Genomic DNA, 26,071 nt, shown 5'->3' with positions numbered 1-26,071 from the left:
CGCAAGATTGTGCGGATGTTGGATAAAGAACCTCGACTAACATCCAAACAAGTTCAAGCTGCCCTGCAGTCCGAAGGTACAACAGTGTCAACCTGTACTATCCGTCGGCATCTGAATGAAAAGGGACTGTATGGTAGGAGACCCAGGAAGACCCCACTTCTTACCCCGAGACATAAAAAAGCCAGGCTGGAGTTTGCCAAAACTTACCTGAAAAAGCCTAAAACGTTTTGGAAGAATGTTCTCTGGTCAGATGAGACAAAAGTAGAGCTTTTTGGGCAAAGGCATCAACATCGAGTTTACAGGAGAAAAAAAGAGGCATTCAAAGAAAAGAACACGGTCCCTATAGTCAAACATGGCGGAGGTTCCCTGATGTTTTGGGGTTGGTTTACTGCCTCTGGCACTGGACTGCTTGACCGTGTGCATGGCATTATGAAGTCTGAAGACTACCAACAAATTTTGCAGCATAATGTGGGGCCCAGTGTGAGAAAGCTGGGTCTCCCTCAGAGGTCATGGGTCTTCCAGCAGGACAATGACCCAAAACACACTTCAAAAAACACTAGAAAATGGTTTGAGAGGAAGCACTGGAGACTTCTAAGGTGGCCAGCAATGAGTCCAGACCTGAATCCCATAGAACACCTGTGGACAGATCTAAAAATGGCAGTTTGGAGAAGGCACCCTTCAAATATCAGGGACCTGGAGCAGTTTGCCAAAGAAGAATGGTCTAAATTCCAGCAGAGCATTGTAAGAAACTCACTGATGGTTACCGGAAGCGGTTGGTCGCAGTTATTTTGGCTAAAGGTTGTGCAACCAAGTATTAGGCTGAGGGTGCCAATACTTTTGTCTGGCCCATTTTTGGAGTTTTGTGTGAAATGATCAATGTTTTGCTTTTTGCTTCATTCTCTTTTGTGTTTTTTCATTTAAGACAAATTAAATGAAGATAATAATACCAAAGAATTTGTGATTGCAATCATTTTCAGGAAGAAACTGAGTATTATCTGACAGAATTGCAGGGGTGTCAATACTTTTGGCCATGACTGTAGGTGCGTCTTATGGTCCGATGCATCTTTATAGTCCGAAAAATATGGTAAATGCGCACATGCCAATTTTTTGTTATTTGATCCCATAAATTTAAGCCTATTTCTTTCTCTCTTTACCACAACTATTTAATGCTGATGCATCACACACAAATTGGGTTACAAAAATATTTAAACACAGATTGTAATTCAACAAAATAAGTAAAAAGCCAAGAGGGTGAACAGTTTTGTAAGCCACTATACAATGAACAAATAAGTTAGTATGCAGTAATAAATATAAACTAGTGCATGTCTAGTATTGACAAATAGCTATGCTTATGCGCATTATTTTACGTTTACCTATTCTACAAGAAAATTATGGGAATTTGAATTTACAAAAAAATAAATTAATTAATTAAAAAACATGGAAATCACTTGGTCAATAAAATAAAATAAAACAAATCTTTCGTCTTATAGTAACACTGTTGTTTTGTTGTTGTAAGAAACACAATGCCATGCTTTTTTATTTGCCATCAGTACGTGGTGAAATGAATTACCAAGTAGTCAAATTGCAATATAAGCCATTAGAGAGCCATGCACACCGGACACTCCAGCTACGCGGTAATAGTTTGCTGGAGACATGGAGTGTTTTTTGGGCTTCTAAATCAAATGGAAGCAACAATCTCTGCAAGTGAAGCTAAAGAAGCCTAGGAGTTGCTTTAGAGGCTATGAGGTATATGTAGCCGATGCACTGTCATTGGTGTGTATTCTGACCTTCAATATACATTCACTTTTAATAAAACCTGAGCTATAATGGAGACCTAGATTCTGTAATTTCTGTTCATTCTTCTCCAATCTGGAGATTGTAGTAGGAAAATCACAGTCTTCAGGCTCGACTAGCTGGGGGCTGAACGGCAGTACCAAGATGTTTCTGGGCGCTCACCACCACATTATTCAAGTTTTCGTCACATCATAATAATATTTAGAATATCTTTATGGATAAACAAATGTCTTCATATATGAGCAAAAAAATAAAAGCTAAATTTGACTGTATGCCTGCAGGTGCTCAGGTATAACACCACTCCAGAAAGCCTCCAGAAATATTAATGGCTTCCATTTGACCACTACAAAAAGACCCCAATGTATACATCTGCCATACATCGTGTGTTATACATTTTTCACAATAGGATCCTGTGGGATAAGTTTATTGTCTACTTAATACCATAGTATGAAATAGTATTGGGGTGGAGCGAGGAGAATAAGCCCAACGAAGGCCACAAGAATAGTATCTGGCCTCCTTTAGATAAAATTAAATCCCTTCCCACTCAGTGAACTGTGCCTTATCTTTACGCACACATGATGCTTTTCCATCCTGTGTAAGTCATATGAAGCTCACCTAGAACTCAAAATTCTTCCTCATCAATTCTCCACTAGAGACACTTTTCGTATGTCTGTTTCTAGCAAAAACGAATATCCAGTAGCAGCCAGTGTTGCTTACCAGTAAATTCAGGAAAGTAGTCAATTAAATGCGAGAATAGAATTTTCTCCTCTAAAAGATCCTTCTTGTTTAGAAACAGAATGACAGAAGAATTCTGGAACCAGGGGTAGGTTATGATGGTTTTGAATAGAGCTTTGCTTTCTTCCATTCGGTTCTAAAAGCAAAAATGAATAAAATAAGCAAACATTTATTGAAGACCCTTATTAGACATCGCAACATACCCCTATTTGTTCACCAAAGTCAGCGTTTGCCAACCAGAGTTTTGTGGGCCTAGTGTCCCATGAACATGGTAAGGCGAAGATGAAAGCCAGCAGTGACAATGACGTTTCATCACACAGTATGGATGATACCCTGATATGGGACCCTCCGAAAACCCTGAGCGAGGGGCTAGCATTTAACAGACCAAATCAGAATATAATGCCGATTGAAAAATTATGAAAAGCTTTGCACACCCTACATCCAAGCTTCTTTGAGGCAGAGAAAATGGTATTTGAATTTACACTTTGAAGAAATGAGCATGTCCTGATGCTGCTCAAGGGGGAAAACGTGTGTCCATATTACATTTAGAGTTATAACCCAAAATGTTTCAGCTCATCTCTATTGCCTCCACCTTAGACAACCCCATAATGGTCAATATGCATGAGGCTGTACCGAATTACAAAGACTGCTCATTAGGAAAGGTTTTCATAATCCTGTCCAGCCTCGTCAACACCACACCAAACGCACTTCCATATTAGAGGGCATACATTATTATATCACCAATCTGTCCACAACCAGAAGCCAAGCCTATAACAAATAGGTATTTTATTCCGTCACTTACTTCATTATCGCATTCTGCAAGAACCTGGTCATATTCACTCAAGGCCACCAAGAAAATTATGGAGGTGACATTTTCAAAACAGTGTATCCACTTTCTTCTTTCTGATCTCTGGCCACCGACATCCACCATCCTGTATGACATGACAAACACCGTCAATATACAGAATGAATGAGTGAATGGTTTTAGAAGAGCAAGAGGTTCAATTAATTATATATAAAGCTTTTTGGTCATGAAGTACAAATCAGCAGTAACCAAATCCATATTTGTAGTGATATCAAGGCATCTGCCAATTGGGTATGGATTTTGGTGCAACAGCCAAAATCCATACCCAACAGCATTACACATTCATCAAAATCTATGCCTTATTTAAAAAGGCACCTGCCAGCTTTATGCTCTCTAATAACAATCCTAGGGCAGATCTTACACTGTGGTGTTCCTCTATTATTCCTTCTGAAAATACTGGAATAAATTGTTTGCCTCCACACAGTCTGACAAACCAAAGGGGGAATCTTTAAAGGGACTGTCAGCACAGAATGACTATTCAAACCAAGTACAGGTGCTCGTTGCACCACGGCGGGCCAAACAATTAAGTGCACCTTCCCACCTTTGCCTTTGATACCGTGCCGCACAAGAGGTTGGTACACAAAATGAGAATGCTTGGTCTGGGGGAAAATGTGTGTAAATGGGTTAGTAACTGGCTTAGTGATAGAAAGCAGAGGGTGGTTATAAATGGTATAGTCTCTAACTGGGTCGCTGTGACCAGTGGGGTACCGCAGGGGTCGGTATTGGGACCTGTTCTCTTCAACATATTCATTAATGATCTGGTAGAAGGTTTACACAGTAAAATATTGATATTTGCAGATGATACAAAACTATGTAAAGCAGTTAATACAAGAGAAGATAGTATTCTGCTACAGATGGATCTGGATAAGTTGGAAACTTGGGCTGAAAGGTGGCAGATGAGGTTTAACAATGATAAATGTAAGGTTATACACATGGGAAGAAGGAATCAATATCACCATTACACACTGAACGGGAAACCACTGGGTAAATCTGACAGGGAGAAGGACTTGGGGATCCTAGTTAATGATAAACTTACCTGGAGCAGCCAGTGCCAGGCAGCAGCTGCCAAGGCAAACAGGATCATGGGGTGCATTAAAAGAGGTCTGGATACACATGATGAGAGCATTATACTGCCTCTGTACAAATCCCTAGTTAGACCGCACATGGAGTACTGTGTCCAGTTTTGGGCACCGGTGCTCAGGAAGGATATAATGGAACTAGAGAGAGTACAAAGGAGGGCAACAAAATTAATAAAGGGGATGGGAGAACTACAATACCCAGATAGATTAGCGAAATTAGGATTATTTAGTCTAGAAAAAAGACGACTGAGGGGCGATCTAATAACCATGTATAAGTATATAAGGGGACAATACAAATATCTCGCTGAGGATCTGTTTATACCAAGGAAGGTGACGGGCACAAGGGGGCATTCTTTGCGTCTGGAGGAGAGAAGGTTTTTCCACCAACATAGAAGAGGATTCTTTACTGTTAGGGCAGTGAGAATCTGGAATTGCTTGCCTGAGAAGGTGGTGATGGCGAACTCAGTCGAGGGGTTCAAGAGAGGCCTGGATGTCTTCCTGGAGCAGAACAATATTGTATCATACAATTATTAGGTTCTGTAGAAGGACGTAGATCTGGGGATTTATTATGATGGCATATAGGCTGAACTGGATGGACAAATGTCTTTTTTCGGCCTTACTAACTATGTTACTATGTTACCTGCTTGTTTACAATCTATCTCTTCTTTTCTCAGTCTCTATGAAGCCAAAGCTATCAATCAAAGAATGTTAAAGGGAGGATGGAGGAAAAACAAACAGGTGGGAAGGTGCACTTAATTGTTTGGCCCCGCCATGGTGCACCGAGCACCTGTACTTGGTTCAAACAGTCATTCTGTGCTGACAGAGGCCCTTTAAGTGCATCCTCCCACCTACTCGTTCTCCCTCTATTTCCATCTCCATTTTTTTGATTGACAGCTCTTGCTTAATAGAGCCAGAGAAGGGTGGAAATAGATGGAAAACAAGTAGATGGGAAGGTGTACTCACATCGTCATTCTGTGTTACCGACTTGGCGATGGACTGTCAGTACAGAATGACTGTTCTAACCAAGTATATGAATTCTGTATTAATGGCAAGGTACACAAGCACACACGCATGTGCGCACACACACACAAATCTTTATACAACTAAAGAGCTTTATTTTTTAATGGAAAAAAACTATAAAATTCCAGATCCAGATTCCAGGCGTGAAAGTGCAAAATGTTTGTAAAAACAAGCAACTTTGCAATTTACCTGTTAAAATTTCTCACGGTTCCAAAGAATGGAGAAGATTTTAAAATGTATAGTTTACAGTTTCTAGTATTAGTTACGAACCACCTCTGTGGTCTACCATTTGAATTGTCCAGTCACACCCCATTTCGGCTATGCCACAGTGCCTGACGGCAAAGCCTCATCCTCATGATGGACAAGGCACGGAAAAGTACTAAAGCACATAAAAGGTATGGTGCAAGCCATGAAAGACTGTTTTCGGTGTAAAGAGTACATTTAGATTGATAAATCTCCCCCAAAATAGCTTTTTTTTTTTTTTTTTTTTTTTTTTTTAAAGAGTCCCGTGTCGAAAATAAAGCAAGAAATTTAAAGTTTTTCAATTTACAGACAAAAAAATTCATGCTTTCGATACTAGGCAAGCAGAATGGCAAGGCAGGCAACTTACCTGAAAATAATATTCTCTAAATCGAAAGGATACTCAATGATTCCAGTAGTAGGCACTCTGACTCGAAGTACATCTTGCTGGGTGGGAATGTAGCCAGTAACAGCAATGCGATCTATGTCACCAAGGTAGCTGGTGGGAAAAATAACAATTACAAAACATAAAGATGTATTTAAAGACGTTGAGAAACAAAGATGATATTTTAATAGCAAATGAAGGTGTTCATGCAGAAAAGCATACTCAAGACCTGGGCTTTCGTGCTTTGAGTCAATAATATACCATCAACCTTTCTGTACCTGTCAGTGACTTGGATTTTCAAAAATAACCAGTAAGTATTTTTTCTCCCACTGAACCCACAGGAAAAGATGTATCACTGACACTAGCTGCAAATCAGTGTGCCTCAATTCCCCGAGTATATTACATTTATTTTAATACCTAAAAACTAAAAGGACATTTTAGATTTAACCATATTCCGTTCCTCATGATATTTCCCTATTGTAGCCCTCAGTTTCCCGTTGAAGCGTCATTTTACATTAGACTTGTGGATCACAGCAGTTGCACGGTGTTAGGCTAGATATAGGAGAACACTTACTATTTAGTAGAGTCTGACAGCTGGTACTCCCTCCTCCGGTCATAGCACTCCTGGATCCCAGGATCCTCCCAGAGTTTTTTAATTGCTTCTACTTGTTTCCTTTCCAGACTGTTTACTTTATCTACTTCTACTTCCCGAACCAGCAAGGCATTTTCCTAAAATAAAAAGAAATTATTAAAAAAGGAAAAGGAAATCAGGTTAATGAATAGAAGTCACATAAAAAAAAAAAGTGAAGTCATTTTCATATCAGTTGAACCTATATCATCTTCATCAGCTGATTAAGTTGAAAGCTTGCATTTAATAGGACTTTTATCAATTTATAAAATGTTAAATCAAATCAATATTTGGTGTGACCACCTTTTGCATTCAAAACAGCATCAATTCTTCTAGGTACACTTGCACATAGGAAGCAACATTGCGAGACGCGCGTTGGGGGTCCGCTTTTCCACGCTACGCATTAAGGTTGGTGCACTATGGGCATTCTCTTCCCTTCATTATACATGATATAACAAACTGTGTGTCATCTATGGATTGATATCTTGGTACAACCCCCTCAGCTTTGGCCTAACTTCATAATATGTGATCTTTGGCTTTTGTCATAATTCCTTTTGTATTACTTTGACCCGTATGTTTATCTTGATTATACAGTTATTTTATACCTTGGGTCTATGTATTAATTGTTGAATAGGAATTACCAACGGTCACTACCACATTTCTTAGCCACGTATAGAGTATACCACTATCTGGTGTGGGAGTACATGTGCATATCTGTATTACTTCCTGTTTTTTTGCTATACAACCTGACCAACCGTTTTGCGTATGTGGCACTTAGATGTCATTTACACCTGGATTTTTACTGCATATAATTGTCACTGTGATAATATGACTGTTTTTTTGAATTGTCTTAATAAAATGTCTATACATCTTTAAGAAATGCTCTAAGGCCCACTTCTTTTGTTTGGTTCTACACTTGCACATAGGTTTTGAAGGAACTCAGCGGGGCGTTGTTCCAAACATCTTAGGAGAACTAACCACAAATCTTCTGTGGATGTAGGTTTCCACACATCCTTCTGTCTCTTCAAGAAATCCTTAATAAATCTGTTTTCAGTCAAAAACACCTTTGCCTTAGTGCATAGTTGAATCGCTTGGCCTTGTTTCCTTGTCAAAAAGCACAGCTTTTTTCAATTTTTCAATGAAGACCACTTTTGGCCTGACTTGTCGGAACAGGAGATGGATGTATAGGGAAATAAGTATTTGATCCCTTGCTGATTTTCTAAGTTTGCCCACTGACAAAGACATAAAGAGTCTATAACTTTAAGGGCTCATTTCCACTTGCGAAGAAAACGGACAAGTGCAATCTGATAAAAAAAATCGGATTGCACTCGGACCAATGTTATTCAATAGGTGTCTTTTCATTTGCGATTTTTTTCTCAGCCGAAATTGGACTGAGAAAAAAATCGCAGCCTGCTGCGATTTGCTGCAAGTCTCGGACGAGACTCGCCAAGGCAAGTCAATGGGTGCGAGAAAAAAAACGCATGGAATACGGATCATCCGTATTCCGTCCATTTTTTACGGATACATTACCATTCTGTGGCATAGAACACTGTAAATGGTCCTGTAAATGACTGTTTAAAAAAGGTTGCAGAGAAAAAAAAACGGATTGCATACGGATGTAAAACGGATGGTGCAATTAAAAATCGCATTGCACTCGCATAACACTCGCATGACAATCGCATACACTACATCTGTTTTTTTGGTCCAGATTACGGACTGTATAGAATATCAAAAATAAACCACATTGTATAAATTTTGTACATTTATTTGAATTTTGCAGTAAGAAATAAGTATTTGATCCCTCTGTCAAACAAGTCTTAATATTTGGTGGCAAAACCCTTGTTGGCAAGACATTTTTTGTAGTTGATGAGGTTTGTGTACGTCAGGAGAAATTTTAGTCCACTCCTCTATGCAGATCATCTCTAAATCATTAAGATTTTGAGGCTGTCGCTTGGCAACTCGGAGCTTCAACTCCCTCCATATGTTTTCTATGGGGTTAAGGTCTGGAGACTGGCTAGGCCACTTTAAACTTTAATGGGAATTTGTCTGTATATAAGCTTCGGCCACCGGCATCAGGGGCTTATCTACAGCATTCTGTAATGCTGTAGATAAGCCCCTGATGTAACCTGCGCAGGTGTACTTTATCTGCCCTGTTGAGGGCAGAGCAAAGTACTGCAGTGCCGGGAAAGGTCCGAGAAGCCCAGCACTCGCGCACTGCAATACTTTACGCTGCCCTCAACAGGGCAGATAAAGTACGCATGAACAGGAGCCGCGACAGGAAGCAAAGAAGAGGATGTCATCACATGAAGATGGGTGATGCCGGACCCGGACCGCGACGCCCATCGGACTGGACCGCACCAGGTGAGTATAATCTATCTTGTATTTCTTATCTTTCAGGTTACATAGGGGGCTTATCTACAGCATTACAGAATGCTGTAGATAAGCGCCTGATGGCGGTGGCCGCAGCTTATATACGAAAAAGTAGGTGACAGATTCCCTTTAATGTGCTTTTTTTAGCCACTCCTTTGTTGCTTTGGCTGTATGTTTTTGGTCACTGTCTTGCTGGAAGACCCAGCCACGACCCATTTTTAATGTCCTGGCAGAGGGAAGGAGGTTGTTACTCAGGATTTTATGGTACATGGCTCCATCCAATCTCCCATTGGTGTGCTGACGTAGTCCTGTGCCCTTAGCAGAGAAACACCCCCAAAACAATGTTTCCACCTCCATGCTTGACAGTGGGGATGGTGTTCTTTGGGTCATAGGCAGCATTTCTCTTCCTCCAAACATGGTGAGTTGAGTTAATGCCAAAGAGCTCAATTTTTGTCTCATCTGACCACAGCACCTTCTCCCAATCACTCACAGAATCATCCAGGTGTTCTTTGGCAAACTTCAGATTGGCCTGCACATGTGCCTTCTTAAGCAGGGGGACCTTGCAAGCACTGCAGGATTTTAAACCTTTACGATAATGTGTCACCAATGGTTTTCTTGGTGACTGTGGTCCCAGCTGCTTTGAGATCATTAACACGTTCCCCCTGTCTAGTTTTAGACTGATCTTTCACCTTCCTCATGATCAAGGATACCCCACGAGGTTATATTTTGCATGGTGCCCCAGATTGATGTCAATTGACAGTCATTTTACATTTCTTCCATTTCCTTACTATTGCACCAACAGTTGTCTCCTTCTCATCTAGCATCTTACTTATGCAGGTCTATGCTCTTGTCCCTGACATCCATATAAAGCTATTTGGTCTTGCCCATGTTGTAGAGGTTAGAGTCTGACTGATTAATTGAGTCTGTGGACAGGAGCCTTTTATAAAGGTGACTATGTAAGATAGCTGTCTTTAATGCAGGTAACGAGTTGATTAGGAGTGTCTAACTGGTCTGTAGGAGCCAGAACTCTTAATGGTTGGTAGAGGATCAAATACTTATTTCTCACTGCAAAATGCAAATAAATGTATATAAATTATACAGTGTGATTTTCTGGATTTTATTTTTTATATTCTATCTCTCAATGTTAAAATTAACCTACCCTTAAAGTTATAGACTGTTCATGTCTTTTACAGTGGGCAAACTTACAAAATCAGCAAGGGATCAAATACTTATTTCCCCCAATGTAGCCTGGGCTCAATTTTTCAATGAAGACCACTTCTGGCCAGACGTTTCCTTGCCTGTCCACTTCATCAATGTTGCCCATTTTTTTGCTGCTTCTTGAAACCTTAGTATGCTTTGAAATCCTTGCCTGGGAATGACATTGCTGATGTAACCCTACATCCACAGAAGATCTATGGTTAATTCTCCAGGATATCTGGAGCAACCCTCCTGCTAAGTTCTTTCAAAAACTATGTACAAGTGTAGGTAGAAGAATTGAAGGATAATGGTGGTGAAGTCAAATATTAATTTAGGTTTATCTTTTATTCATCCACTTTGCATTTTATTAAATGATAAAAATAAATTAATACAAGTGGAGCATTTCTGTGAAGAAATTCTGTTGAGGTCTCAGTTACATAACTAGTACTGTATAGCTCAATAGATTTTTGGAATTCTGGACATAAATCTTTATGATGAGGGATTTACACTAAATGCTGACTACATTCAATTATTTCCTTCCTAAAATGGAAGGAAACAAAAATATCCTCCTAGAAATCTACAAACCGCCCCCCATTATAGTATTACTATGCATGTCTGCTTATTTCACCTTTTCCCTCTAGAGGGCAACCTTCTCCCACAAGTGACATGTATTTGTGATCCAAGTTTTCATATATCCTAAAATCACCTTTGATCAGACCCGTAGCAGTTGGAAGAAAAGTTTCTAAATAATTGAACAATCCTTTCAATAAAATCATTTGCAGCGACAATAAAACCCTCAGAAACAAGTATATAAGCTATGTCTTCTATTCCCCATGGAAGGCTAGCAGCTCAGTGTGCCCCTCTTTTTCCCAGAGGAAGTTGATACAAATTATTTTAACCCATTCCATCACATCTCATGTGGAGTAATGATCGATATATCTGTCCACTAATTCTTTAGTGCTCAGAGGGGCCCACCCAGAGCTACGCTACCCTATACGGGAGTGCGCAGAACTACCGCTCTCCGTTCTGAAGACCACAAGTCGCTTTAAGTCGCTGCAGGATAATGCAGTGCATGAAGCTACGGCACACGCGCTGGGCCTCTTCTATGCGTGCCCTGGCACTTTGCAGGTCGGTCTCGTCAGGATCCTGGATTAGGCGAGTATGAGTTTCTTATTTGAACTAAAACATGTGATGGGTGGGCATCAAACAATGGGGGAGGGTGCCCCACATACATTGTAAAGGCTTACTGTGGGCAGCCTCAAAGTGTGGAGGCCATTAAACTGTTCGGGTACTACTGTGGAGGCCATTATATAGTGTGGAAGCTAATGTAGGAGTCATTATAGAGTGTGGCAGCTAACCTGGGTCCCTCCAAGTGTGAGAACTACTGTGGGGGCCATTATAAAGTGTGGGGGCTAGTGTGGGGGATACTGAAGTGTCTATCAAAGTGTAAGGGCCATTTTACAGTGAGAGCGAATGTGGAAGCAATTATACAGTTTGGGGACTACTGTGGGGGCCATCACGCAGTGTGGGGCCATTATACAGTTTAGGTGCTGCTGAGGGGTCCATCATACAGTGTGGGGGCTACTGTGGAAGCCATTATACACTGTGAGGACTACTGTAGGGGTTATTAGAGTGCCTTGCAAAAGTATTCGGCCCCCTTGAACTTTTCAACCTTTTCCCACATATCATGCTTTACACAAAGATACCAAAAGTAAGTTTTTGGTGAAGAATCAACAACAAGTGGAACACAATTGTGAAGTTGAACGAAATGTAATGGTTATTTTAAATTTTTGTGGAAATTCAAAAACAGGTAAGTGGGGTGTGCAATATTATTCTGCCCCTTTAACTCAATACTTTGTTGCGCCACCTTTTGCTGCGATTACAGCTGCAAGTCGCTTGGGGTATGTCTCTATCAGTTTTGTACATCGAGAGACTGAAATTCTTGCCCATTCTTCCTTGGCAAACAGCTCGAGCTCAGTGAGGTTTGATGGAGATTGTTTGTGAGCCGCAGTTTTCAGCTCTTTCCACAGATTCTCCATTGGATTGAGGTCTGGACTTTGACTTGGCCATTCTAACACCTGGATACGTTTATTTGTGAACCATTCCATAGTAGATTTTGCTTTATGTTTGGGATCATTGTCTTGTTGGAAGACAAATCTCCGTCCCAGTCTCAGGTCTTTTGCAGACTCCAACAGGTTTTCTTCAAGAATGGTCCTGTATTTGCCTCCATCTTCCCATCAATTTTAAACCATCTTCCCTGTCCCTGCTGAAGAAAAGCAGGCCCAAACCATGATGCTGCCACCAACATGTTTGACAGTGGGGATGGTGTGTGTTCAGGGTGATGAGCTGTGTTGCCTTTATGCCAAACATATCGTTTGGCATTGTTGCCAAAAAGTCCGATTTTTGTTTCATCTGACCAGAGCAGTTTCTTCCACATGTTTGGTGTCTCCCCCAGGTGGCTTGTTGCAAACTTTAAACAACACTTTTTATGGATATCTTTGAGAAATGGCTTTCTTCTTGCCATGCTTCCATAAAGGCCAGATTTGTGCAGTGTATGACTGATTGTTGTCCTATGGACAGGCTGTCCCACCTCTGCTATAGATCTCTGCAGTTCATCCAGAGTGATCATGGGCCTCTTGGCTGCATCTCTGATCAGTCTTCTTGTTTGAGATGAAAGTTTAGAAGGACAGCCGGGTCTTGGTAGATTTGCAGTGGTATGATACTCCTTCCATTTCAATTTGATCGCTTGCACAGTGCTCCTTTGGATGTTTAAAGTTTTGGAAATCATTTTGTATCCAAATCTGGCTTTAAACTTCTCCACAACAGTATCACGGACCTGCCTGTTGTGTTCCTTGGTCTTCATGATGCTCTCTGTGCTTCAAACAGAACCCTGAGACTATCACAGAGCAGGTGCATGGATACTGACGTTTTATGTACTTACACCTATTATACTCAATGTGGTCCTCAATTGTGATACTTTATAGTTTGTAAATTCAATAAATGTTGTACTTTTAAGAGACTATATGCATCTATTTTTTGGTCTTTTGGAAGTATTCAGAGTGTATTAGCATTAAAAGTATTATGCATTGTTTCTTCCAAAAGTATGGTTGCAAAGGTGTATATACTCGCACAGGCAAAATGTTGCAGGATATTAGTGCTAACTACTGAGCCACCCGCCATCTATCACACAGGTTTAACTAGAATACTGCTGTTTTGAAGAGATCGATATTTGTAGTAACCCAGAAGATATGTTCTAGAGCTCCCTGGAGCAGTCTATTACATATTGTGTTACCTGCACTAACAACGCAGAACGACATTCACCACATTGACTTAAAGTAAAGAAACAGATCTGACCTATGTGCCCGAAGAACTTGCCAAGGTTTAACTGGTTACACCACATTCTCCAGGTTAATACTGGAGGCTATAAACAACAAAAAATCCACACAATATATTGCAGAGCTGCAAGCATGTGGGAAAATACAATATACGGCACAGGCTCTGCTCACATTGGCATCAGTCTTAGTGTGATGGTAGAACAGAATAGAACACCGGCAATAAGTATATGAGATCCATAAGAACCGGCTCGGTCTGGACAGATAATTACACTTACACATGCAAGTCATACATTTTATTCTTAATCAGAGTATACATGATAAAGCCCCAGAAGCAACACATTATTCCAGGATTAGAATACAGTCATATTCAGGATAAGATAATAAATGATAAATGCTCAGCACAGGGCGAATCTTCCACAGGTTTGACAGTTTTGGATAAGCTGAATTGCTCTAGTTTTTACAATTCAAGTAATAAAGTTACAAAACTTTCAAATATTATTAGCATTAGTTGGCACATTATTCTATAGTGCCAACACACATATGTGTGTGTGTGCGTGTGTGTGTGTGTGTGTGTGTGTGTGTGTGTGTGTGTGTGTGTGTGTGTGTGTGTGTATACACACCTATACATACATACACATATACACACACACACGTGACAGAATCACTATCACTTTATATAATTCCTCCTGTACTTCTGAAATGGCAAACGTCTTATTATTATTTTACTCACTTATATAGCGCCATTAATTCCACAGCACTTTACAGACATTATCATCACTCTCCCCATTGGGGCTCACACACAGTTTCCCTATCAGTATGTGTTTGGAGTGTGGGAGGAAACCCATACAAACGTGGGGAGAACATACAAAGAGCCCCGCAATCGGTCTACCATAATATCAGAAATAAAAGGAGCACATCTATTCACAGTAACTCCTTACCGATAAGTGACCCCTAAGAAAGGTCCTCTTTTTGCTAGGCACCCATGGCATTATGTAATTTGTTCAGTTGGCAGGATTTGTATAGACTCGAGCTCTTGTCAGGGGTGGTTTAGAGAAGTACGCAGTTGTCTAAACAATATCAGGTCCATTTATTTGCTGCAGGATTGTGTAAAATATATCAGGTTATAGTTTGGCATTCCTGATGGAGGCTCACACTTTCCCACTCCCATATATGCCGATGACTTTGCACCCACTTGCTATACTATGCGGATAGGGGTTAACAAGATAGGCTGGAGGAGAGATTTGGATGTATATTCTATGTAGATACACCCACTTCCCGATATTGACTCAGGATTTCCTTCGCTCTCACCTCTCATCACCTTCTCTTTGACGCAGCCACTGGGCTCAGTTTTAATAAATATTCAACTCTTTGTTTTGAAACAATATCCACCTAAACTTATCACCATCTAATAGAATGTGTGTAATCATTCAAACCCCTCAACCTCTGTGAAGCCCACCAAAACAAGAAGATTGATACCTATGAGGCATTACATGTGATACAATACAGTGGGCTGCACACAAAAGTAAAAAGTCAACAAGTTTAATTCATTATTTGCGATTAAAGTCAAATTTCTTATTTTGTCTGGTGGTATACTTTTCCCAAATTCTTCAAAATTGTGTACTTGGTTTATGAATTTGGCACAATATCAAAATATCAAATATGCTCTTTATTTTTGGCTTTGACAAGATTTTATGGCTTTTTATAGTACCAAATGCTTTATTAAAAGGAAACTACAAAAATGCAAGAAAATTCAAACTCCTCCAGAAACCTTATTGCGTTTGTTTTTTGCTCCCCTTCTTCCTAGAGCCATAACTTTTTTATTTTTACATCAATATAGCCGTTTTTGTGGGAATAGTTGTACTTTTGAACGACACCATTTATTTTACCATATAGTGTACTGTAAAACAGGAAAAAAAATTCAAGTGTTTTTGTTTTTTTTTTCGCTTTCTTTTTACCATGCTCACTAAATGCTAACACTGACCTGCCGTTATGATTCTCCAGGTCATTACGGGTTCATAGACACTAAACATGTCTAGGTTCTTTATTATTTATGTGGTAAAAAAAAATGTTAATTGAAAGTTTGTATATAAGAAAAAAAGGCCATTTTCTGAGACCCGTAGCATCTCCATTTTTCGGGATCTGGGGTCAGGTGAGGGTTTATTTGTTGCGCGCCAACCTGATCGTTCGTTATTGCAATGTTGCGGCAACAACAAAAAAAAATTCTTGCATTTTGATTTTTTTCATCTAACACCATATACCGATTGGATTACTTTTTTTAAAATATTTTTATAGATTGGGTATTTCTGAACGCGGCACTACCAAATATGTGTATTTTTTTAATGGTTTTCTTTTGAATGGGGCAAAAAAAGGGGGTGATTTTAACTTAGATTTAAAAAACATTTTTTTACTTTCTTAAATAGTCTCCTTAGGAGACTTGAAGATGTGATTATCCGATCGCTTGTGCTACACATAGCAGGGCTCAAGTAAAAATGATCATCTGCTATGAATGCTGCTCATAGCAGTTCGGCAATGACAATAACTGGGGTCAGCTGAAGACCCTGGGTTGTCATGCCAACCCATCGGCATGTGATGTGACATCAGCGCTGATGGGCAGAGTTAATGATGTACATCTGATTTGCGTGAGTTAAATGCCGCTGTCAGAGATTGAGCATGTTAACAGCAGCGGGTGGATCGCGATTCCACCCACAGTTGTAAGGGTATGTTTCCACGTTCAGGAAACGCTGCGTGTTTGACGCTGCGTAGAGCCGCAGCGTCAAACATGCAGCGTCCAGATGTTACAGCATAGTGGAGGGGATTTTATGAAATCCCGTCTCCACTATGCGTGGTAACACACATCCAGCAGCCCTGCGATTCCGGACATGCGGCGTGTCTTTTTAGATCGCAGCATGTCCGTATACCTTGCGGCGACGCTGCGCCACCGCAAGGTAAAGCACAGGGCCCTAGGTGTGGGGCGCGATGATTCCGGATGTGTGCAATGAACACATCTGGCATCATCGCGTCTACAGAAGGGGGGGGGGGGAGCTTTGAGCGGAGCGGGTTTGCTGCTCCATCCAAACCGCCGGCCATCCTGAACGTGGACACATACCCTAAGGGGCACATGACAGCTGATCAGATAAGCTGTCATGTGCCGGAAAAGGTGCAGGATCTGGCGCTGAGCCGAAGGCAACCTATGATGTACCTATATGTCATAGGTCATAAAAGGGGTTAATCAATCGGTCTAAAATATCTGGAAAAGAAAAGTTGTCAGGACGAATTATAAAAAGGACTTAAAAAAAAGGAAGTGGCACAAAGAGCGTAGGCAGAAATACCAACGCTACTAAAAGGAAGCGATGAATTGGGCCTAAGACTATAGATTTTAGGCTGTATTGGTAAAGGTCTAAAAGTTGTTTCAATACTATAAGTCTAATCTGAGATTGAAATATCAAATATTACAATGATAACGAATTAATACATTCATGGATTATTAGCATGAAGCATGTGCAAATCTAACCAACGGTCCCTATGAAAAAAAACAAAAAACTGTTCTGACAACTCAATAAGACTTTTTTCTTTATTATCTGTATATTTTAAAAGATTACACAGGGGTCGTCCATACACAGATAAAGAGGAAGATTAATAGAGGCGCTGGAAGACTTTACATTTTGGAAAAATAGAAGCATTGAACTGCTGTTAATGTCAGAGCTCCAGGGCAAGTGGGAAAACATGGAATGGAAAGCTACATCTCAGCACAAAGTATCAATTTAACTCGATCGTTTATTTTTATAACTTTTCAGCGGAAAAGCTGTGAATTTATTTGCAGTCCTAAGGATTTTTTTTTTAGAGGGAGCTTAGAAAAATAAGGGCTTGTAGCACTTGGCAGAGCCTTCTTCGGTGCTACCAGATTATTCCACCTAAAAACACCTTGCACACAGAAGCAGCTATTGTACTACCTTCACCTGCAGCTTGTGAATGTTAAGGTACAGTTACACTAAACGATTTACCAACGATCACGACCAGCGATACGACCTGGCCGTGATCGTTGGTAAGTCGTTGTGTGGTCGCTGGAGAGCTGTCACACAGACAGCTCTCCAGCGACCAACGATGCCGAAGTCCCCGGGTAACCAGGGTAAACATCGGGTTACTAAGCGCAGGGCCGCGCTTAATAACCCGATGTTTACCCTGGTTACCATTGTAAATGTAAAAAAAACCAAACACTACATACTTACATTCCGGTGTCTGTCACGTTCCTCGCCGTCAGCTTCCCACACGCCGTAAAGCACAGCACAGCGGAGACGTCACCGCTGTGCTCTGCTTTTACTTTACGGACGGCGCTCACAGTCAGTGCGGGAAGCTGACGGCGAGGGACGTGACAGGCACCGGAATGTAAGTATGTACTGTTTTTGTTTTTACATTTACAATGGTAACCAGGGTAAACATCGGGTTACTAAGCGCGGCCCTGCACTTAGTAACCCGATGTTTACCCTGGTTACAAGCGAACACATCGCTGGATCGGTGTCACACACACCGATCCAGCGATGACAGCGGGTGATCCAGCGACGAAATAAAGTTCTGGACTTCTAGCTCCGACCAGCGATGTCACAGCAGGATCCTGATCGCTGCTGCGTGTCAAACACAACGAGATCGCTATCCAGGACGCTGCAACGTCACGGATCACTGTCGTTCTCGTTGGAAAGTTGCTCAGTGTGACGGTACCTTTAGATTACATTATTATCTCTTATTCACACTACAGAGATAGGGGACAGATCGTTTTTAGAAGAAGATCCTATGTAGGGGGCAAGATGGGAAAACAAGGGAGGAGTTAGAGGCAAAGCTCCTCCCGCTTCCCTTCTAAGTAGAATCGTATCAGTAGCAGCTGCCATCTCCTATCTCAGTAATGTAAAAAAAGGGTCTTCACGGAACACAGATTTTACCCCAGTATGGAGTGTTATAAAATGAAAGATCAGTCATGGTGGAGAAAGAAGCAGATTTTTCTGATAAATACTAAAGTATAAGGCCATGTTCACACTTTACGGGTTTTACCGCAGATCCGCGGCGATTTTGATGCTGCGGGTCCGCAGCAGTTTCCATAGCGTTTACATTTACATGTAAACCCTATGGAAACCGCAAACCGCTGTGCACATGCTGCGGGAAAAAACGCGCAGAAATGCAGCAGTTTACAACCCGCAGCATGTCACTTCTTTGTGCAGAATCGCAGCGATTCTGCACCCATAGGAATGCATTGATCCGCTTACTTCCCGCATGGGGCTGTGCCCACGATTCGGGAAGTAAGCAGATAATGTGCGGTTGCTACCCGGGGTGGAGGAGCTGTCAGGTTTGCTGTGCGAGCAGGACCTGCAGTGACGTCGCGGTCACATGACCGTGATGACGCCGCGGTCACATGACCGTGACGTCACGAAGGTCCTTCTCGCACAGCATCTTTGGAAACGGACCGCCGCGCGCAGCTCCGAGGAGATCGGGACGTCAGAGGGGGTGAGTATAAACCTTTTTTTATTTTTAACATTACTATTGATGCTGCATATGCAGCATCAATAGTAAAACCAAAGCCCGCAGCGGAAACCGCAAGACAAAAAGTGATAAATCTGCAGGGATAACCGCAGCGGTTTTGCCCTGCAGATTTATCAAATCCGCTGCGGGAGAACCCGCAGGGACCCGAACCTACGTGTGCACATAGCCTAAAGTTTCTTATTTTCACGCGTACTGTTGATTTAATTAAATGTAAAATATTGGTTATGCTTTAACTAAGTAAATACATTATGTCAAATTACAGTAAGAAAAAGTAAAAACACTTCTGAGCGCAATTTATATTTTTTTGGATTGTGAAACAGGGACAGAACAAGAACAAATAAAAGGAGGATAGGATTTTATTAGTGATGAGCGAGTATACTCGTTGCTCGGGTGGTCTCCGAGTATTTGTTAGTGCTTGGAGATTTAGTTTTTGTCGCCACAGCTGCATGATTTGCGGCTGCTAGACAGGCTGAATACATGCGAGGATTCCCTAGCAACCAGGCAACCCCCACATGTACTCAGGCTGTCCAGCAGCTGTAAATCATGCAGCTGAGGTGCTGAAAACCAAATCTCTTAGCACTAACAAATACTCTGGGAAAACCCGAGCCACAAGTATACTCGCTCATAACTAGGTTTTATACATGTGTTCTCTTAATTTGGATAAATTACAGAAAATAAAAGGTTAAAAATAGTGTGACTGTGTCATGAAAGCTCATGTATGCACAGGTATGATGCATCATGCTTTACAAAGCCCAAAATACCGTATGTGATGCAATACAATTGACAATCAGAGGTAAACGGAGGCTATGGGCATCATACTACAGATTTTCCATACAGCAGAATATATGGTTGGATAGGAGAACACAGACACTGTGTGCTCAATTATTAGGCAAGCGAGTATTTTGACCATATCATTTTTATGCAGATTTTCCAACTCCAAGCTATATAAACGTAAATGCTGATTGGATGAAGCATATCATGTGATATGTATTTGTGCAATGAGGAGGCTGTTGCCTACGGATATCAACAACTTTTATCAAGATGTGTAGAATAATTGGGCATCACTGCATCTCGTTTTGGAGCCAGAGGCTCTTCCGGCCGAGCGATTACGTGTCTCCGCTCATTAAAGTAATGAATATTCACTTCACGTCTATGGAAGTGGAGAGAGGTGAATATTCATTACCTTAATGAGCGGGGGGGGAAGGACTCGTGATCCCTCGGCCGGAAGAGCTGCTAGCGTAAGAACGAGATGCAGCGAGGGTGAGCAGGGAAGTAAGTAGGATGTGTGCTGGAAGCCGGCAGCTGCGGCTGTAACTGTGCGCGCGATGCAACAAATATTCATTGCTAGCGCAGTGAATATTAATTTCTCTTTAGCAGCGGGCACAGTTACAGCGCCGGTTCCTGCCTCCTGTGACCTGCTGCTCCACTACTCCCCCTCTCCGCCATACTTCTGGGACAATGACTGGTGCGTGAGCCGAAGGGGGCGTTTTCAGCACAAAAAATGTGCTGAAAAACTCTTATACATGAGTATATACGGTAACTGACTGTAAAGTCAAAAATTGATACAAATATTAAAGAGTGAAGCAGCACTCTTGAATTTGCGTAGATATTGTGGTGTGATCGCAGAACCATCAAAGGTTTTGTTGTAATTAGACGTCCTCGAGTGGCAACAAGGATCCCTCTTTTGCATTGGGAGAATTAACAACTGCAAAAGAAATGTAGGCTTGGAATACAAGAGTTTGGTTTATTAAATGTAGAATTATTAGAAACGTAATTAAAAGTAAATATATATTGTATTATCGGTGGGTATACAAAGTTTGTATAAATGTATTTTCTTTAATTAATAATAGGTAATAGTATGTTTATAACTGTATAATCAGATAGAAAAAGAAAACAAAAAGCAGCACTAAAAGAAAACAAAGGGTGCAAAAAATCCTTCCAGGTATGTATCAAACCTCATGCTATTATCCAGAAAAATGAAGGCCGCACTCCAATAGAAAAAATAAATGTGGTTTATTGGCCCATGTGCGACGTTTCAGTCCAGGATGTGGACCTTTCTCAAGCGAGTAAGGTCCACATCCTGGACTGAAACGTTGCACATGGGCCAATAAACCACATTTATTTTTTCTATTGGAGTGCGGCCTTCATTTTTCTGTTTAATCAGATAGATATTTGTATTGGTTTTTTGTTGAGAAAATGGACTATACAGCATTTACTCCTGTTTTTATCCTAGATTTGGATATACCCATTTACCCTTTTAATCCCCCCTCCTTAATAAAATTTGCTGTTGTCCTTCTTGCCCTTCCCATCTCTCCCATTACATTAAATACCGTATTTTCTGGATTATAAGGCGCACCCCACATTTTGAGTAAAATAGGAAAAAAACACTTTTTTTTTTTTTAATTAAAATGATGGTATGCATGTTATTGCTTACCAGGGGTGGTGACTGCGGTGGAGCAGGGCCCCAGGGTCGCTGCTGGAGGACGCAAGAGTGGAGCATTGCTGCAGGCCACAGGCTGGGATGAGGGGGTGATCGGATGTGCGCCACTGCAGGCGTTCGGTGGCACGGGGAGTCTGCCGACATTTTGTGAAAGCCCAGAGCCCCCACACTTAAATGGTTTACTATGCGGTGGACTCCGGGAAAATGGCTGCCGGGGGGTGGTGCATGCGCAGATGAGCTCTCGGCACCAAGATCCCGGGAGATGAGATCTCAGCAGCGACCCTGGGACCCTGCTCCACCGTGACCGGTAAGGTATGTACGCATTATAAGACGCACCCCATTTTCCCCCCAAAAGTGCATCTTATAATCCGAAAAATACGGTAACATGTCTTAAGTATAGTAAAATAATAGAAGATGTACTTAAAAGATAGAAGTGATATGCCATGCGCACAGCTTGTTATTGTTAACAAAGATAATGATATATTTTTGGAAAAATAAATAGAAATCTATTGAAACCGTAAAAAAAAAAAAAAAAAAAAAAGTTTTGTTGTAAATAGTCAACAGGATCGACAAATATGTGTTGAGAAAAGAAAACATACAGGTGCTTTTCACAAAATTAAAATATCATCAAAAAGTTAATTTATTTCAGTTCTTCAGTACAAAAAGTGAACCTCATTATATAGAGTCATTACAAACAGAGTGATCTATTTCAAGTGATTATTTCTGTTAATGAGGATGATTATGGCTTACACCCAATGAAAACCCAGAAGTCATTATCTCAGTAAATTAGAATACTTTATAACACCAGCTTGAAAAATGATTTTAAAATCCAAAATGTTGGCCTACATTGAAATGTATGTTCAGTAAATGCACTCAATACTTGGTCACGGCTCCTTTGGCACCAATTACTGCATCAGTGCGACGTGGTATGGAGGCGATCAGCCTGTGGCACTGCTGAGGTGTTATGGAAGCCCAGGTTTGGGTATGTGCACACCATGCAGATTTAGTGCAGTTCTGCAGCGTTTTTTTCTGCAGCAGAAACGCTGCAGAACTGCACTGTGATTTAGGCTATGTGCACACGATGCAGATTTGGTGCAGAATTTTCTGCACAAAATCTGCATCTTCTGGCAGAAAACGCACCTGCGTTTTTTATGCGTTTTTAGTGCGTTTTTTGCAGTGCAGTTTTGGTGCAGTTTTTTAGTGCGTTTTTAGTGCGTTTTTTGTGCGTTTTTTATGCTGATTTGTCAGCTTAAAATAAAGCTAAATAAAGAGATTAAAAAAAAATAAAAAATTACGTGATGTCATTTCCTAGTCCAACCTCTTCTCAATCTCCATTTTGGAAAGCCATAACCACTTTCTGACAGGCCTTACCATGAGTGCTGGTAATGAAGAACACAGGGAAGAAAGTAGCCCACCGCATACTGAACAGCATGTTACTTCTGTGCGGATACGCAGGCCACAACGCCTCCAGATGATTGGGGTTTTACTGGAGTATCTGAACCAGCAAAGATTGCAGGTAAGGCTAGGTTCACATTAGCGTTGTGCGGCGCAGCGTCGGGCGCTGCAGTGGTAACGCATGCGTCATGCGCCCCTATATTTAACATGGGGGCGCATGGACATGTGTTGCGTTGCGTTTTGTGACGCTTGCGTCTTTTTTGGCGTTTTATCGCATGCGTTTTGACGCGTTTTCGGCAACGCATGCGTTTTAGGACGCGTGCGTTCATTTGCAGAAATGCAACCTGTAGTAATTTCTAGCGGCGTTTTTTTGCCGCAAAAAAACGCATGTGTTTATTTGCGGCAAAAAAATGCATTGCTGTCTATGTAAACGCATGCGTTTTTAAGCACATGCGTTTGTTTGCGTTAAAAACGCATGCGTTTTTATAGAAAAAAAAAACAGAAAACAAACTGAAAAGCCACCCACCACCATCAAGGTGATAAAGGGATCCAAACCCTAACCCTACCCCTAACCTCACCCCTAACCGTTTAATGAACATTTTCTGACATAGTGCCACGTATTTCAGTCACGTTTAATGAATATTTTCTGAGTCATAGTGCCACGATATTTAAGTGCCACGATATTTAAGTGCCATGATATTTAAGTGCCACGTATTTAAGTGCCACGTATATAAGTGCCACGTATTTAAGTGCCACGTATTTAAGTGCCACGATATTTCGGTGCCACGATATTTCGGTGCCACGTATTTAAGTGCCACGTATTTAAGTGCCACGATATTTTGGTGCCACGTATACAAGTGCCACGTATTTAAGTGCCACGTATTTAAGTGCCACGTATTTAAGTGCCACGATATTTCGGTGCCACGTATTTAAGTGCCACGTATTTAAGTGCCACGATATTTTGGTGCCACGTATATAAGTGCCACGTATTTAAGTGCCACGTATTTAAGTGCCACGTATTTAAGTGCCACGATATTTTGGTGCCACGTATTTAAGTGCCACGATATTTTGGTGCCACGTATATAAGTGCCACGTATTTAAGTGCCACGTATTTAAGTGCCACGTATTTAAGTGCCACGATATTTTGGTGCCACGTATTTCAGTGCCACGTATTTAAGTGCCACGATATTTCGGTGCCACGTATTTCAGTCACGTTTAGGATTAGGGTTGATATTCATAGCCTAGAGAGGGGCCATGGATATTGCCCCCCCCCCAGCTACAACTACCAGCCCGCAGCCGCCCCAGAAATGGCGCATCTCTAAGATGCGCCAAATCTGGCGCTTAGCCTCTCTCTTCCCACTCCCGTGTAGCGGTGGGATATGGGGTAATAAGGGGTTAATGTCACCGTGACATTGTAAGGTGACGTTAACCCCAGTTAATAATGGAGAGGCGTCTATAAGACGCCTATCCATTATTAACCCCTAAAAAAAATTGGCGTAGGCTCCCGCCCAATTTTCATGTCCAGAAAGGGAAAGCCAGCGACTGCAGGCTGCTAATTTGTAGCCAGGGAAGGGGTTAATCTTCCCAGGCTATGAATATCATCCCACAGCTGTCTGCGTGGCCTTACTGGCTATTAAAATAGGAGGACCCCAGAAAAAAAATGACATAGGGTCCCCCTATATTTTATAGCCAGAAAGGCTACGCAGACAGCTGCGGGATGATATTCATAGCCTAGAGAGGGGCCATGGATATTGGCCCCCCCCCCAGCTACAACTACCAGCCCGCAGCCGCCCCAGAAATGGCGCATCTCTAAGATGCGCCAAATCTGGCGCTTAGCCTCTCTCTTCCCACTCCCGTGTAGTGGTGGGATATGGGGTAATGAAGGGGTTAACGTCACCTTGACATTGTAAGGTGACGTTAACCCCAGTTAATAATGGAGAGGCGTCTGTAAGACGCCTATCCATTATTAACCCCAAATTACTGAACACAAAAAAAAAGAGACAGGAAAAAGTATTTTAATATTCTAAATTTTATCATACTTACAAATCCCTTGATGATCTGTAGTCTTTTCCCACGTAGTCCATTAATATCGAGTGTCCCACGACGATCTGCCATGGAAAACAGCCACACCAGGAGATGTGACTGCTCTCCATGGCTGCCAAAACACACTGACAGGAGCTAAAGCTCCTGCAGTGTGCCTGCGCATGCGCGCGAGTTTACCGGCGTTCAATGAACTCCGGGACTCTCGCTTTACGACACTGCTGAAAAATTTTACAGCAGTTCAATTGCCGTAAAGTGAGCTCCCGGAGTTCATTTAGCTCCAGGAAAAGAACGGGCAGCTCCGATACACTGCAGGAGCGATTAACTCCTGCAGTGTATCACCGGAGGACGTCGTGGGACAACCTATTAATGGATTACGACGGAAAAGTTTTTGGTTTTTTTTGGGGAGAAGAATGATCGAGGAAGGTGGCCTTCGGGGACGTATGTGGTGAGTATGTACTACATGTTATGTGTGTGTTTGTGTTTTTAACCCATTGTAGTCAGTCGCCTGACGATGGGACAACTCTCCCATCATCACATTTCGATGGGAGCAGTAGTCCCACCCGACGAATGACTACAATGAGTCACTACTGACAGACTGACAGACAGACACACAGACACACACACACAGACACTATACATACCATTTCTACCATACGCCTCACATCGATCCCCATCCGACTGTACGACTCCATTTTCGCTACACTCCGCCCACTCACTTCCTCCTCTGACGTCACTTCCGTCTGCTGCGGTTTTGACACCCAAATCCGCATAAAATCTGCAGATGGTATATACATCTGCAGTTTTTATGCGGATTTGACCCACAGAATGGGAGTCAATGGGTGCAGAAACGCTGCAGAACTGCACAAAAGAAGTGACATGCACTTCTTTGAAATCTGCAGCGTTTCTGCACGGATTTTTCTGCACCATGTGCACAGCTTTTTTTTTTTCACATTGATTTACATTGTTCTGTAAATCACAGTGCAGTTCTGCAGCGTTTCTGCTGCAGAAAAAAACGCTGC

At 41.6% G+C, this 26,071-nt stretch overlaps 1 protein-coding gene across 2 annotated transcripts in view; it reads right to left on the bottom strand.

The window, feature by feature from the left end:
- Nucleotides 1–26,071, bottom strand: part of LOC143760172 (guanine nucleotide-binding protein subunit alpha-14) — a 210,544-nt gene that overhangs the window by 6,904 nt on the left and 177,569 nt on the right. For both annotated transcript variants that reach the window (XM_077249010.1, XM_077249011.1), the window contains exons 3-6: nt 6,693–6,847; nt 6,104–6,232; nt 3,332–3,461; nt 2,512–2,665 (exon numbers count right to left, since the gene is read on the bottom strand). In XM_077249010.1, coding sequence (XP_077105125.1) covers nt 2,512–2,665; nt 3,332–3,461; nt 6,104–6,232; nt 6,693–6,847 — 568 coding nt within the window. The remainder of the gene's footprint in view (nt 1–2,511; nt 2,666–3,331; nt 3,462–6,103; nt 6,233–6,692; nt 6,848–26,071) is intronic.

This window comes from Ranitomeya variabilis, chromosome 1 (assembly GCF_051348905.1).
Source record: "Ranitomeya variabilis isolate aRanVar5 chromosome 1, aRanVar5.hap1, whole genome shotgun sequence".
Lineage (NCBI taxonomy): Eukaryota > Metazoa > Chordata > Amphibia > Anura > Dendrobatidae > Ranitomeya > Ranitomeya variabilis.
The sequence above is the reverse complement of the archived record's forward strand: the minus strand, read 5'-3'. Positions and strand labels throughout refer to the sequence as shown.